Raw genomic sequence first — 15,844 nt, forward strand, 5'->3', positions numbered from 1 at the left:
CTGAAGGGGGAAGCCCTTCTCTTAAACCTCCAGTGGAAAACTGCGGGGGTACAGCAGAAATCACATATGCACCTTTTTACCTGACCTCCCCACTCCCCCCATTCAGAAGAGGAAAATCCCTTTGGCTACTCCACAAACAAGTGAATAATAAAAATTTCATTGTTTTTTAAGAATAGCCAAGTCACTTATCTAGAGAAAGGCCATGCTGGATGGCTGCCATTGAAATTATTGTCCACTGAAGAACTGCTTGTTTAGGGGCTTTCCATAGGGGAAAAATAAGGAAATGGGTTAGAGAAAAGTTAATATAATGCAAAGACAACAGCTTAAAGTACCAGATCCTTGGTGACCTGTAAAGGGTTTAATTGCCATGTAAGTATTATTCAGGAGAGAGAAGACCACTACAAGGAAGGAAAGAGACTGGGGGAGGAAAAAAAAAAACAGTTTCAGAAGTGCTCAAAACAGTTTGGGACTCCAGTATTCTGGAGAGGAAGCTGAAAACAGATTTGCTGCCCAGAAATGTCCTGAGATCTGGGTTTAATTTCTACTTTGATTAGGGCATTCACTCTGCAGCAACAGGGCAGCCTGCTGCTCTCCACAGGGCTGCTACTCACTGGCTGTGGGCACCTGCCCTCATCTCTTTGGTGCATGAACAAGAACTGCTCCCACACACTTTGGTTTTTCTCAAGCTGAAATAATCTCCTCTGCTGCACTCAGACACAGGTTGGCTGCTATCCTCTTGTTTTAGTTATATATTTCCTAAACAGGTTCACATGTCCCAGATCCATGAGACTGTCAGTTCCAGCTGTCTTGTTTTTGAGGCAAACTAAAGACTTAAAAGTGAGGGTATCTCTTCTCCACACTTCATAGAGTGATAAAACACATTTTTGTGCTCACAAAAGTGACTTTCTGAGGGAGGAAGATGCTTTCCCCCCCTCCCCCCCAGTTCTACCCTAAATTTTAGTGATCTGCTTTCATTTCAGTTTGGACTTAAAAAGATTTTTGCCTGAGAGGTATTAAAAGTCAAGGCACTTCCCACCCATTTTGTTCCTGCTCCCTGTGTGGCTTTAGTGCTTAGGCGTGAAAGGAAGACCACCCACAACAAATCCTCCTTTCCTTCTAGAAAAAACTGGAAATGCCACAGCTCCTTTATAAGGTCTTAGATGGCAATTCTATGAATATTTTTACTCCTACCTACTCTTATGCAATTTCACTGGATTTCCTGAAGATGTTCATGAAGTTGATCCATTAGCAAGCATGAAAAGAGGTTTTACAGCAGCAGGTTCCAGCTGAACATCACTTCCATCACATTTGTCAATCCTATTAACTTCAAGCACACAGCTCAGTGCCAAGGATGACTACAAACCCATTTTTCACGGCAATAAGGCCACCTTGCTCCCCAGGTGGTTGCCCACCCACCAGTTTCTGCCACTATGTTTTTGACTGAAATATTGCAGTGTTTAAATTCTGGTCCAAACTGGAATTAAACCTGATTTTAAATTATGTCTGAATCCTCCAAGAAAGTGTTTCTGCACTGACCCCAGAAAGATTTCTTTCCTGCCCATACATATTTTCACCTGGTTGCCAATTAACGAGAAAAGTCAACCCTAAAGCTTTACTAAATTTACTACTCCCTACGTCAGTGAAATCTTAAAGCAACATTTAGTGGTTTGACAGAAAAGTGACCTTTACCTCATGGAGACAGGGTATTTTTGGATGAGGCAAAGCCTTTTCACCCAGATTCAGGGACTGGCACAAACTGCAAGCTGCAGACACTTTTGTGCCTCGGATACTTCTTGGCTGAGCCACAGAAAATAAAATCAGACACAGAGCCTTGAGGACTTACACGACTCAACAGGATGATCTACCATAAAACTGAGTTCCTGCTCTGTGATTTTCTGCACTGAAGTAAGGAGTGAGCCACTGTGTTCCCCTGGAACAGAGGACAGCTCCACAGAAAAGGGCCAAGAAAGGAACAAGGTGATAGCCAAGCATACAAAACACTATTGTACAGAAAAGCCTCTGCCTTGGACAGTAAAGCTTTGTCAGCTCCCACCACTGTTACAGGTTGCACATTGTCAGCTGGGCACAGGAGCTACACGAGCCTGGGTTAAAAATGAAAGGAAAAAGGGACTAATCAATGTAAGTGAGGAAGAAAGGAAGGAATTCTGCTGGACCCCTTGAGAGCTGGTGTTTGCCAAGGCACTCTGGAGGAGAGGAAGGTGCTGAGAGGTGACATGGCTGTGACATTTCAGATGAGAACTGCACTCTTTGCCAGCTTCTCTGGAGGATCTGATGACCTTTACACAACCACTGGTGTTCATCATAACACTGAAGCAGAAGCTGCTTCCCCTTCCCTTCCTAAAGCATAGGAACCTAATTTTCCCTTTTTGTGAAATCAAGAGTAGTATCTGCTCACAACTGTGCTATGCTGCTGTCCAAGTGTGTGGTAAAGTCAATAACCACACTAGAGAAAGCTCTCTTGTTGTTAGAAGCCAGATCCAAATATTTCTAGCGCAGCTTTCCATCACATAAGACGCAGACACAATCAAATCTATAAAGGCAAAACCTCCTATATATTGTCCCAAAGCCAACTGCCTCAGAGCTGTTTCCTGTTACCAAAAGAAAGGACTATAAAAGGGAAGGAACTCCTGATCTTAGGCTGCTATTTCCACCTCACATGACCTTCATTTTATGGAAACTGTACCCTTGTGTTATTTAGATTTTACTCATAAAACACAGACAGAGGCAGTGTATGGGCATTGGGGAACAATCAAGAAAAATGTAAAAGTTCTTTGAACAGTAAAAAAAAAAGTTGTTAAAATGATTAATTTTTATAAATGATGTCAGGAAAAGCCATTAGCTGTAGTGGAGATAAGGTCCTTCTTTCTTTCGTTTACTTTTTCCTTTAAAAAGAAAAAAAATGAAAAAAGACAAGTTCTTGGAGCACTGGAATGCTGCAGCAGACAAAGTTCTGCTTCTCTTATGTACTTCCCAGCAATTACAACCTAGAAAACACACTAAACACTGAGGATTATTTTATAAAGGAGGGATATATCTCCACCTATTAACTATATCCTCACTCTAAACTTCTGCAGTACTTCTCTGTGCACCTTACTTTGAAGGAAGCCTTAAACCACAGCAGAGTGCCAGGGAGTCTGATAAATATCCCATTGCTACCTTTAGGTCTTCCAAATATTTGTAAGCATTCAAGTGGAGTTCCACCTAACCTCCTGAAAAAGAGCATTTAGCATTTGCGAAGTGCAGGTGGACACTGAAGAGCAGTTGGGTACATATGAGAGGATGATTCAGATGAGACATTCTACCATGGGAGAAAAATAGTAATGATTATAGAAATAAATGAAAAAAAATGGTATTAGCAGTTCACAGCTTAATGACAGTGCTGAGGTGACTTTAATTGGCTTTGTAGAGATTTCACTACATACATCAGACAATTTAGGGCATTGGTACAGGATTCTGAGTCTTCAGCATTACATACATACCTTTGAAGACACAAGCCCAAAAGGATTTTGGGAGTTGAGAGATGGAGTTGTCTGTGTCCTCCCATCCTGTTAGAAAGTCAGCAAATGCTGTCTCCTGAAGTCCCTAGTTAGGAGCAAGGCTCCTTCCAAGCATTCCTCCCTCACCTTCAGCTAAGAGTGGGATTTTAACTGTTCTTTTACTTACAGCATTAGTCAAAGGCTATGGGAAATCGATCATCTTCGTGGCTTTTAATTACTTGTTTCCTTTAGAGCAGAGTGCTGCAAAAGCAGCAGTGAGACTCTTTCTAACCCCGAGTGTTACTGTGGTGCTTTCAGCAACCTCGTGGTCCTTCTCAGTGCTCAGCAGCCACCATATCTCAGTATACAACCACAGCCCTCCAGATCTTAATATTAAAGACACTTGATACAAAAATTGCCTTTAAATGTTGCCTTTTGTGGTTTTGGGGTTTGGTTTGTTGTAGCCTGTAGAAGCTCTCAGGTGAACTCTGAAAATAAGGATGGCGATCCAGAGCTGAAAGAGGGTGCACAGGAAGGACAGACCTGGATTACCTGCACGGCCCTGCAGAGATGAGAAGGCAGGAGCAAAGCCCTCTTCAAATTGCAACCCCCACATCGTGTGTGCACACCCACGGGTTTGGGAATCCACAAAAACTCCAGCAGGACGCAGAGTTGCAGCAATTACTTCAGACAAAAGAAAGTGCTAGACGATGGTTTCAGGAGACTGCAGCTTAAAGCACCAGGGCTAAACCAACAGTAATATAGAGATGAGGGCAGTCAGATTTATAACGAAAGAAGAAAATTGAAAGCAACCTTCCATGGCCAGAAGAAACAGTTTTAAAGCAATTGAATTTTGAATTCGTAATGAACAGACACAGACACACACAAGAAGAGCTCAAACCAAGCTATGCTTCTTGCAGAACCAATCTTGATATTCACTGCTGGAAGCACAAACTATTATGGTTTGAGGGGTGATGTTTTTTTGTTCTTTATGTAAAGAACTTGATACGTAACTGCTTTTCAGTTAGAGGTTGGTTTGGACCTACTAAACTTTTAAGCTGCTCACCTGTTACTGGAATTAGCATTAATCCCCAGTTTCATAAACAAAACTAGAATCAACACCGCTTGCTTACCCTCCCACTCCCCCCAAACCTTTCTCTGTTTTAAGCTACAACCTACGCAATGGAACGGGGTTCTATTTTAGCAATAATACAATTTCATAGTTGGAATCCCCTTCAGTTTGAAGCAAACAGCAGCAGTGACTCATCACAAGGGACTGAAAGAAAGGGGATTTCCTCCTGAAGTAAAGCACCAATGAACATCACAGCAAGCAAAAACCAGTTAAGATGACAGTAAATAGGGAGCCCAAGGATTCACTAGGGAGGTGAAATGATTACAGAAAAAAAGAGCCATGGCTCTTATTCCAGCAAGAGGCTCGTGATCCAAACTGGATTTGTCATTCTAAAACCGAAACTAGAGGAGAGGCCGAAACGTGAGGCTTGGCTCTGAAACCCAGCTGAGCCAAGGCAGGGCTGCTTTCATCAGCCAGCAGTGGGTTTGCAGTTTGCAATTCATTCGTAGATTCTGGTAGGGACAGAACCATCATACACCCCGTCTACAGTACTGTGCCTGCCACAGGAGCAGGCTTTGGTTTAACTGCTGCACAAGAAATGTGCTATCAAGCAGCAAGCCCCTCCCCAATACCTGTGCGTCAGAGCAAAGCCCTCTCCTGTTTTCTGTAAATCTGAAGGTCATTCTTACAATTGCTGTTTCTAGTAAGGACAAACTCCCCCGCAGGGTGAAAGCAGGAGGGTGGTTACACACTGCGTGGGTTGTTTCATACGTAGGGTAGGCTGTACGTAGGAAGGGGACACCTCCTGCCTTGAACACAAGTGCCAGCAGCTGGGATTTTTAGTATCTGTGATTGCCCAGTGCATGAGGGTCTCACAGAACACTGGCACACCCCTGTTATTGAAGGGAAGCTCAGCAGGCAGAGCCTAAAGCCGGGGTGGTTGTGCCCGACTCACAGCGCTGCCTCTAAGTCACATCATCAGTCTGCTTCCACCCAGGAGCCCCAGGAAAACTGCACTGCTTAATGGTCCTGCAGTCCCCAGAAAAGGTTAGGGGACTGTAGGTATCATCTCTGTAATGGGTTTGGCTACAGAAGTTCTATTTCTTCACTACAAAGAGTTGGGAACAGGAGGCAACACCTGCAAGTCAATCTGTCTTCTGCCTCTGCCGTCTGCCCATGTTATCAGCACAAAAACAAAATACCCCAAACCTGAGCAACAAGTCAAATATCTCACCTCCAAATGCCAGGCATAGAAAGCAAGAGCTAAGCAGGCAGTGTCAATATATATTAATTGAATAGAAAGCAATATAGGCGGTATCAAACAGGTTCGTTTCTCCACAGCAGCTGCTGAAGAAGGACTGGCCAACACTTCCACCAGCCCGTTTGTGTAATCTTAGTGACTTTATCTTTGTAAAACTGTTACTCTTTCATAATGGAGGGTTTTTTTCCTAGAGCAGGTCCTCTGGATTATCTCCTAGATTCAGGGATTAGAGACTCCTTTTTACTCTTCCCAGGCTCAGGTGGCCCAGTGCTTGCATCTAGAGACATCGAACAAAGGAAACTACCAATGGAATCAAGGGCATCAGTTGAAGGATGGTGAAATATTGACTCAGGTTCTCTAAATACCCGGTTTTGAACAGGGGAAAAAAAAAAAATTGTTTGAGCTTTTTTCCCTTCCAGTTTTTCCTCAGAACAGCAAACCCTTACCAAGCAAGGACAATGACCCATGTACTGAGTTCATTCAAATTGTGGCAGCTGCGACTGATCCACAGCATTCCCACTCCTGAATGTTCCCCTCTAAAGTGAATCAATGTATTTATTTTTAAAAGTTAAATTTTACTTCTAGATGATAGCATATGTACACCCATACAAAGGGTGAAGTGTGTAACACCTCAAAGGGTAAAGGAAGAACAATTTCAACAATCACAAAGTGTATCTCTATAGCTGATTTTTAACTTCAGGCAAGTGCAGAGATTCAAGTGTATCCCGTGTGGATTACCTGGCAACTTTTTTGCCCAACAATCCCATTTCTTCCTCAGAAAATGTTACAGACGATTCTGAGAAACTTCCCACAAGGTGTCACTAGAGACGCACCAGCCAAAACACTCCTCAAACACCCTCCCCTACAGACCCTTCCCCTTCCTACGGAGCACGTTGAAAACACGAACGGGATGAGTTAATGCCCGAGCAGGAGCATCCTAGTGCAGCGCTGGCCCTTAAGCAACAATTGGAATGGTAAATGAACCGAGTACACACAGATCAGTGGGAAATGCAAACAACTTTAGGCATCAACTTTTAATGGACTAGCTCAAAAAACTGGTGATGTGTTTTGCAAAGCAGATGTGCTGCCCCCCTTTTCAGATTACCAATGCAGAAGAAGGAACAAAAGCAACCATCAGCTCTGCCTCAGCTCCGTGCTAATACCAGGAAGGATGTTTTGCCTCATTTTAGTTTGAGCCTGCACAGTTTTATACCCACCTTTCACACCCGTCCCTAGGAGATACACAGATGTTTTGCAAATATCTGTTATCAGATATAATTGGTGTGGTTATTGCTTAAGGCCCTTTCTATTGAACACAGCATGAATTCAAATATTGAATTAAGAAAATATATACCCCCCTTTCTACTTACCTCACGTATTTCCCCTTCTTGGAAAAGATCACATGTAACTTAAGGGTTAATTAACATTTGAAAACCATGTTTCAGACAGATATTACATTCCAGTGCCCAATTTCTCATATTCTCTGAAAACTCAGCATGATTAGAAGATGACAGATTTACTCACAGGTGCATTTGGCATCTCTAAAAGGTGTTAAACGCCAGGAAGCAATAAGAGTGCTGCTGCAAAAGCAGCAGAAGCAAAACAGCGTTGCCCATAACCCTTGGAACAGGCAACTGGGACAAAGTGAAACATCACTGACCCAAATCCATACCAAAACAAACTAGTGGGACTAAAACTTCCCTTACTGCTGGCTGTGTTTTGGATCCTCTTCGTAGCTGCTGAATGGATTAATTAGATCATGGATTAATTAATTATTCAATGAATTTCATAAATTGTTACATTTTTCTCTTTAATCTCAAAACTCTCTAAGGTTACTTTGGAAAGGAAAATACCACATGCCAAGAAAAGTAACATTTCTTTAGTATGTTCCTTCAAACAAAAAGAAAAAAAAAAAAAGAGAAAGAAAACCAGTGTTTGCCTTGTATTTATGATTATCAACTATTACCATTAAAAATAGATTATTACTATAAACTCAGCAATTTCAGGTCACTTTGCAAACAAACCAACCACTTTTATTGCTATGGCCTTCTGAGCTCCTCTCACTCGTTAGTAACGTGGGTTTATTTCACAGCAGACTTCATGAACACACATCAGTAACTCATCAAAAAACTTCAGCATTCCACGAGCCCAGAGCAAATTATGACAAAGGTTTTGCACCTTTTCTCGTGGTTTGTGTTACCCTGGATATCCAGGATTCTTATGCTCCATTTCCACGCTTCAGCTCAAAGAATAATTTGTTCATTTCCCGTCGTATTTGTGGAGCTTTAATTTAAATCACTAGGGCAAGGCTTGTATTTTACAGTTGATCCTGACAGGTTGCTAATCTTGTTTCCCTGTACAAGGCTATTTTTTGCTTTTTTTAAAAACTTGAATAGCAATGTTCTTCCACTCCCTTCGAGATTTTAGAGGCTTTTTTTCTTGGTGCATAAAATGTTTAAGCAAGTATCTGTGAAGACTGTAATAAAAACAGATCATTCTTGAGGCCCTTTAAATTTTTAACTTTGCCATTTAGGAACTAAGTTTTCTTCTGACTGCTCATAAATAACCCTTTATTCTCTCCCCTTCCCATTTCTCCTTTGGCTTCCCTCCACTATATCACCAGATCTGGGAAGCAGGATGCCTACAGCTATGGGCCTTTTAGCACCCTCTGGGGAGTCTGGAAACGAGTTATCTGAAGGATTTCAGAGAGCCTTTATCTCTATTTCTTTCTTTGTTTTTGTAGATCCATTCACTAGTTTATGTTTCAAATGCTCAACTTGAAAAATAAGACAGATCTAAGGATGGTATTTATTTTGGAAAACAGAAGTTTTGCAAAGCAAACAGGATGAATTTTAGATGAAAACTTAAGACACCGAAGGTAAGACTCAAAAAAGCCCAAAACAACAAAACCAATTTCCACTGGATTGTTTGTACTGTCGATCCATGAGCTCCAGCTCCTCAGCTGGAAAGGGGAACTCTTAGCAAAGCCTTACCCAACCCTCCCATCGCTGCAGGATAACAATTCCCTTCCGAGGGACGGGAAGAGCAGGGATTTTCCTGCGCGGCAACGATGCCACCTACAGCCTGAGCGAGGCCACAACAACCCGCCGAGCTGCAGGGGGCGAACAGATTTCCTCAGACTTTTTTGACGCAAATCTGCTCTTCAGCACTCAAGTCTGACCGAAGAGGCGGCTTTAATAGGACATTTAGTAGGATTTATTTTCTGCTTTACCCACGGAGGTGCTATTTATCTTCTATTTGTCCTCAGATTGCATGGTCTTTAAGACTCTCCAGCTCTGAATGGCTAAACTTGACAGATGTATCTACAGAAACCATATGTTAGAGGCAAGAAGCAGAAGAACGTTCCATTTCTCTTGTCACACACACACAAGACACTACACAGAGCGTGTTTTACAGACTCCCAGAAGAAAGTTACTGGACCTTTTTGTGAGCTGTCATCTCCACAATGAACACGGGCATCTGCGCTCGTTATTTGTAGCAAGAAAAATCAACTTCTCTTTTCTGGTTTTTTTTGTTGTTTTTTTTTTTTTCTCTTCTTTCTTCCCAAAAGCAAGCCATATATAAGCAGTGCAGTGGGCAAGGTCTTTCCAAGGGTGCCTGACGTAAGGGCTGGAAACGCAGCTCACAGGTCTGATAGCCAGCCCTGACAGAATACTAATTCTGAACCACAGGACTGCTTCACTCCAGCATCAAAATTCATTACCTGGTTACTGTGATCTGTATAAAAGAGATAAGGGCACAGGGAACACAAGGGGTTGCTTGAGGAAAAGCAATGGGATTAAAGATAAGGACAGAGTGAAAAAGCAAAACAAACTGATGAGATGAGAACAGAAAAGGAGCGAGGCAAAAGGGACGAGTCAAAGCTTGACTTCTCACTAAACAAAGTTTGTTTTTAGGCAAGAGTGATCTTAAACAAAGCCAACTGCAGAGGTCAGGGATGCTGTGAAAGCAGGAGGTTCCCAGGGATAGCACTGGAATACCAACAATCTGTTGCAGCAGAAAATGAAATTAAAAGATTGCACCTGTGATGCTGCTGGAAAATGATGTCTGATGCTGTTACAGTTACATGTACATACATCGGAATATTTATCAAGGTGGCATAAATTACAAGGAGGAAAAATATCTGTTGCAGATGGCAAAAATAAAATGGATTTACAAATCAGCTATAAGCCCATGGAAAAAGCCTGAAATCCTTCTCTTGTATTTCCAAGACATAACAAGAGAATTACGGAGACCTTGCCTTAAATTTTAAATCATTGAACTAAGGCTTTGCTCAGGAGCAGGGGGGAAAGATGGTGTAAATAAGAGAATGATTTTGATTAAAGATGTAAGTTTAAGCTGTAGGAAAAACCCCTTCAAGTCTGCAAACCAGATTTTCCAGTTTATAAAGAGGAATGAAAGTACAAGTTTTCAGTCATACATTGTGGATTCTGTACAAGGAGAAAGTTAAGCATCTGAAGGCACTTGTGTTTTGGCAAACAGAGCAAAGATACAGATGCCAGGAAAGATGAGTTTTTATTCCACGGGGAATAAAAACTGCTAAAGCCTCAGCTGAAAAGCTGCACACAATTTGACCGTGCATGTTTGGAAAAGATTAGAGACAGAGGACAAAAGGACCACGTCCAAGGGAACAGTAAACTCACCTGATGAGAGAGAGAGCCCACAGGAGCCTTGGTGGGATTAATTCAGAAAAAAATGAGTGTTGCCATTGCAACAAGCAAATAACATCTAGAGAGCTCTAAAGAGATTTCAAGCAGAAACTTTAAAAAAAGGGATCTTTTCCTCCAAGACAGGAGTGTTGACCTAAAAAATCCTTTTAAGCACAACATTATGTCATTTTAGGCCAGAGTCCCTTTCACAAACTGACCATATTCCACAATATGTTTGGGGCAAAGGTTTTACGATCATTTCTCCAAAGAATAAGTTGAAGGTTTTGCTTTGAGGAAAAAAAATGGAAAATGTAAGGGAATCAGGGCTTTTCGTAGAAGGCTTTGTGTTACTCCACAGGAGACCCATCAGCAAAATCCAACATTTTTCAGGCAGCAGGCATCTCTCAAGTCTTGGTTTGAGTTTTAGGCACCCTACAGGCACAGATGCATTTCTAGAAGTTTGTTTGTAACTCCGATGAATTTCTCGATGCCTTTTATGTGTTACACATAAATATCCTTAAAACCAATCTTCTCAAAACCAACCCTGGCTTGTAGGGCAGCCCTTCTGCAGCAACCTCAACCTGACTCACAGGACATAAACATTTAAGGATCATTTTTTAAAACAGACATATTCATATCTCTCTAAAATGAAATCTGGATGAGGCAGTTCTGATCACTGCAGTTGCTCACAGACAAGTCAGTAAGACAAAAACTGCCACTTTTGTCCAGACAGATCAAAATCCAGAAATCCCAAAAGAGGAAACAAAGTAAGCAGCAGTAACCAAAAGCTGGTAAAGAAAGTATCACACGCTGATAGCAGCACCGAAAATAGTAATTGAAATCAGAATTTGTTACAGGATCAGAGAAATTCTGCACAACGTCTGAGCAGGGCTTCACATCTTGAGAGTTTTGAGGAACCGGAGCCATTGCAATGAATTATTAACTAAATATTAATAACATGGATTCTTTTTCATCTCAAATCACCAGAGCTTGTAAAATAACTTCATAATGTATCAGCTTTACTGGAGCTTCGACAGAAGCAGCTAATGATGGCTTGAATTTCCAGCAATACCCTTGGAAGCCAGTTTTGAGGTGTCAAAGCAGGACTTTGAGTATAGACAGAAATAAACATGTTATGTGAATGTTTCTGAAGGAATATATGCATTTTAAATTCCTGTGTTTCTGCATTAAATCCACATTTACCCGTCTCCTTCTCAGCTCGGCGAAGCTCCTCCTCCATTCCACTGCTCCCACTTGGAGAGGCACCAAAAGGCTGGTTTTGCTCTTCCCAGCCTTTTGCCCTGTGCATGGAGATGCTGTTCTGTTCCCCAAACTGCTCTCTAAGTAGTTTCTAAGCTTTCTCAACTTCTGGAACACTCAGATTATCCCATATCTACGTAAAAACATGGCTCGCCACGATTATCTTCCTATCCCACCTCTCCATGCCAACAGCTCTACTAAATCCTTCCATCTACTTACTCCTTTTCTTTTTTCCTGGGCAATAATAATCTGGTCCACTCAAAATTCCAGTCTCTGCTCAGCTGAATGTGTCCTTTCATTCTCCTGTGTCCATCAGTTCCTGGCATCATCTCATTGCAACTTTGAGGCTTAGCCCCTTCCAGCTGAGAACAAAAGAAGTTTGGCTCTTTAAAGCAAAGAAATTACAAGGAACTCATAACTAAGACAGTTTTTCCTCCATGATCACAACAGTTTTGATAACTATTCTCAGTTAAAGGAATCAAATGGGGTTATTTTTTTTGCTCTCCAGTAAAATCATCAGCCAGAAATTTTTGTGACCACATGCTCCATGAAATTCTGTTGCTGGAAGATGGGAATAAGCACAGGTAGGCTGGGGGACAGCAGGGCGATTGGATTTTTTAGGTAATCGGAGCTGAAGCACTGACAGATTTAAAAAACAAAAAAACATGGGCAAAATCTTGGTTGTGCTTCAGTCAATAAAGGACCTTTTATTCCCTGCAGCTCTGAATTCTCAAAAGAGAAAGAAAACCACTGCAAGAAAACCACTGTGTCGAAAACACACAAATAATATAGTTACTATTAAGAACAGCATGAGAACTGTCTTCTGTATTTTGGTTTATATTTGATCTAACCATAGCCACATAATCTGTGCTGAAACATTTATCACATCTCTTCTACCAGGAGACTGGAAGGTTTTTTCCCCCCCTTTCTCACCTTATTCTGCCAAGTCCTTTAAATCACAGCTCCAAGGGTTACAGTAGCAGCTGGCACCTGTAATAGAACTGGAATTTAATCCCTAAAGAGGCACATATTAAGCTTACATGAATCTTTAAACAGAGAGAAGCTCAAAGAGTGAAGTTTACAGCAGCTGCTCCCCAGTGCAAAACAGTACCAACAAACCCAAAGAGGAATTTAAATGAAAAAAAAATTAATACAATACTAGAACAGTTATTCATTGACAAAACATTTCATGAGACAATAGAAGAAACAGGTAAGACAAAACAAAAATATAAAATACTTGGAAGATTTTGTAAAATACTTCTTAAAACCTGTCTTTGAAATTAGCAGTGCAAATAAATAAAAAGCTTAAAATAAATTGGCTTTCAGTCACAGATTCTGTCCAAGCACATAATTCTCACCACCAACCAGTTAAACTTTACATCATCTGCTGAGGAAAACTGGGATAACAAACCACTGTTAACCCCTATTCTCCAGGGCAAAAAGCCCCAAAAGAATCTTAAATTACTGCAAGGGAGCACCAAGGTCCCGTAGGTGAGGCAAGGGATGACAGAGGAGAGCACTGACATTTCACAAGCTGTTAAAGGATCCAGCCTAATCTCAGCTGGAGTGGCAAAATCTGTATTTCAAAACCTCATTTATGGGATTAGATCCCAGTGTACCATTCCAGACCACACTTTTCTCCCAGCCCCACACCTGTAAGCACACTTGTACAATTTTTCAGTTTGGCCCATGGAGCAAAAATGATTGGAATTTATACGGAATTCAACCCTGTAATTTACTGTGAAGTCTAAAAATAACAGAACACTGGAGAGACAGAAGAATTTGTGCATGTCTTCAGAGAAGTGTCTGGTCAAAAGAATGTGATACTCAATGCAAAGTCTTCTGTGAAGTCCCAGCAGGCTCTGGATCTGACCCTTTTATCCCTCCAGAAAATGGCAACACCACACTTTCAACCCAACAGCCACACAGCCAAGTCTGTGAGTTAAACTCGGTGTTTACAGGCCACACCTCCAGCACCTGCCCACTCTTGTGCAGCCCTTTCCCCACCTCTCCATTTTTCAGCAGAACAGTGCAGTCTCCAGGCCAGTACCCAAGAATTAACCATATTAATTATGCATGCATTGTTAATTACTAGTATGCTTCCTATTAATAAAATATGACCATGCATGCAATGGTTAAATCTCAATCTCTTCAGAGTCAGATTCTGGCTGTTGGCTCTCTCATAGTCCCTTTTCATTTTTTCTGAAACACAATTGCATCTCAGTCTGCATCTTCCCTGAACTCACATCTGAAGCTCCTCTGTCCTCAGAGCTGCAGAGAGAGGATCTTACAATGTCAGACTCATGTCAGACTTCCAGGTTGTCCAAATAAAGTGCACACTCTTTCCATAGTTCCTGCCTTCTGGAATTCAGCTGTGTTGGTGTAGACACAAAATAAACAGAGTAAGCAATAGCAGTTTAGGGCAAACAAGTCCTGAACTAGCTCAGGAAAAATAATTTTTAGCCCCCACAGGAAATCATACAGCAATTTTGTTTTCTGAAGTTTTACTCCTCATCCTTATCAAATAAATATTACGTTTTCTCCACCGGCATTATAATAGTCCCCAAAATATTTTCCGCCTTACTTCAGCTCGCAAAGAAGAAAAGTGTTTTCAATGGCTTATTGACAGTTCCATTCTCAACCCCCCCACCACCACCACCGTGATTCTACTGTCCATTTCCTAGTGCGGAATGCACAGTGAGCTCAGAGCTGAACAACACCAGGTGCCTCCTCAAATGCCTTTTGGAAGCCGGCTGGTCACAGAACTTCACCTCGATGTTGCCGTCGCTGAACGCCTCCCTCCTGCCTTCATCCGAGTCCACGGCGTCTCTCTGGGAGTCACTGGGCTTCTGCCTCCTCAGAGTGATCCCCGAGTTGCCAAGCTGCCTGCCTGGGGATGCCTTCTCTTTCACCATGCAGAAGCAGATGGCAGACAGAAAGTTCTTCTTGAAGTTTTCGTTCATGAAAGCGTAAACAATGGGGTTGCAGATAGAGTTGAAGAAGCCTATGATCTGGACGATGGCAAAGGTCATTTTGACCGTCACGCCGTCATACTCCTTTTCAAAGTTACCTGGAAAGGAGGAAAGAAATCTGCTGTGAGTACTTAGCCCATTTCTATGCAGTCTGCCATTAGAAGCTTTTGCTTAAAATCAAAAAGAAAGACCTTGCTGGAAGCTCTCAATATTAGGAAAAAAAAAAAAAAGAAAAAAACCCTTTTCATCAATGAGGAAAAAACAAGATCTATCACACAGTCGTGCTCTGTACGTATGTAATAACAGAATCAATTGAAAGAGGCAGTTCATGAGCCAGAAAACCTGCCCCATGGCCATGCAACATTAAGCCTCTGATTTGCTAAGGGCAGGCCTTGTTTGTTCCAGCTGTCCTTTCAGCTCCATGTCCCATCAAATGTGGAAGGACTTGAGCACCACTCCCTGTCTTGTCACTGGCCGCACTCAGCTTCTTTCTCTGTGCTGACACAGATCAGCTCAAAGAGGTAAAAATGCATCATCTTGGTCACATCTCTCACTTCTTAATCATTGAGATCACAGAGGACTCAGAATTTCTTGAATTCAAATACTCAGGGACCAGACTCTGGATAAATACTATAAAGGTTTCTATGGCACGTAAAACAAAGGCCTTGCAGCACCTGAAATAAATTCCTGAAATCAGCAACAGAAGGAGAGCGTTTATGGAGTGTTATGAACAACCTTAACATGGGGCAATCCAATTTTAATCACCAGAGCTTGTGCAGGTCTCATTCTGCCCAGGCATAAACATCATTTAGTTCAGCCAACTGGCTGAACTACTGATTTATCTGCTATCATTTATTTGTGACAGAAGACATGAAAACAGCTGCTGCCTTTGGCAAGTAGAGTACAACAACTACTGAAAACTACTTGTTCCTACACACAGCCTGCTGCGTGATAGTTAGCCCAGCATCCATGGAGGACATGGGAGATGAAGAGAGAATAGGGCAAATAGCAAAAAGCAAGGATAACAAGCACTGAGGGCACTTCCAAGACAATTTTCAGTCAAGACCACTGAAAAAGTTCAACTGCATTCATTGGGTATTATCACTATAATG

At 41.8% G+C, this 15,844-nt stretch overlaps 2 protein-coding genes across 3 annotated transcripts in view; both read right to left on the bottom strand.

The window, feature by feature from the left end:
• TNIP3 (TNFAIP3 interacting protein 3) overlaps window positions 1-5,995 on the bottom strand; it is a 50,882-nt gene extending 44,887 nt beyond the window's left edge. For both annotated transcript variants that reach the window (XM_027902786.1, XM_027902785.1), the window contains exon 1: window positions 5,976-5,995. The gene's annotated coding sequence lies outside the window, so the exon portion shown is untranslated. The remainder of the gene's footprint in view (window positions 1-5,975) is intronic.
• An 8,398-nt stretch (window positions 5,996-14,393) lies between these two features.
• The window catches only part of QRFPR (pyroglutamylated RFamide peptide receptor), a 14,144-nt gene continuing 12,693 nt past the window's right edge, over window positions 14,394-15,844 (bottom strand). The window contains exon 6 of the mRNA XM_027902784.1: window positions 14,394-14,830. Within this exon, the coding sequence (XP_027758585.1) occupies window positions 14,427-14,830 (404 nt within the window). The 3' untranslated portion in view covers window positions 14,394-14,426. The remainder of the gene's footprint in view (window positions 14,831-15,844) is intronic.

The sequence above is a fragment of the Empidonax traillii genome, unplaced genomic scaffold (genome assembly GCF_003031625.1).
Source record: "Empidonax traillii isolate 1590-97213 ecotype Southwest subspecies unplaced genomic scaffold, ASM303162v1 scaffold910:size426884, whole genome shotgun sequence".
NCBI lineage: Eukaryota > Metazoa > Chordata > Aves > Passeriformes > Tyrannidae > Empidonax > Empidonax traillii.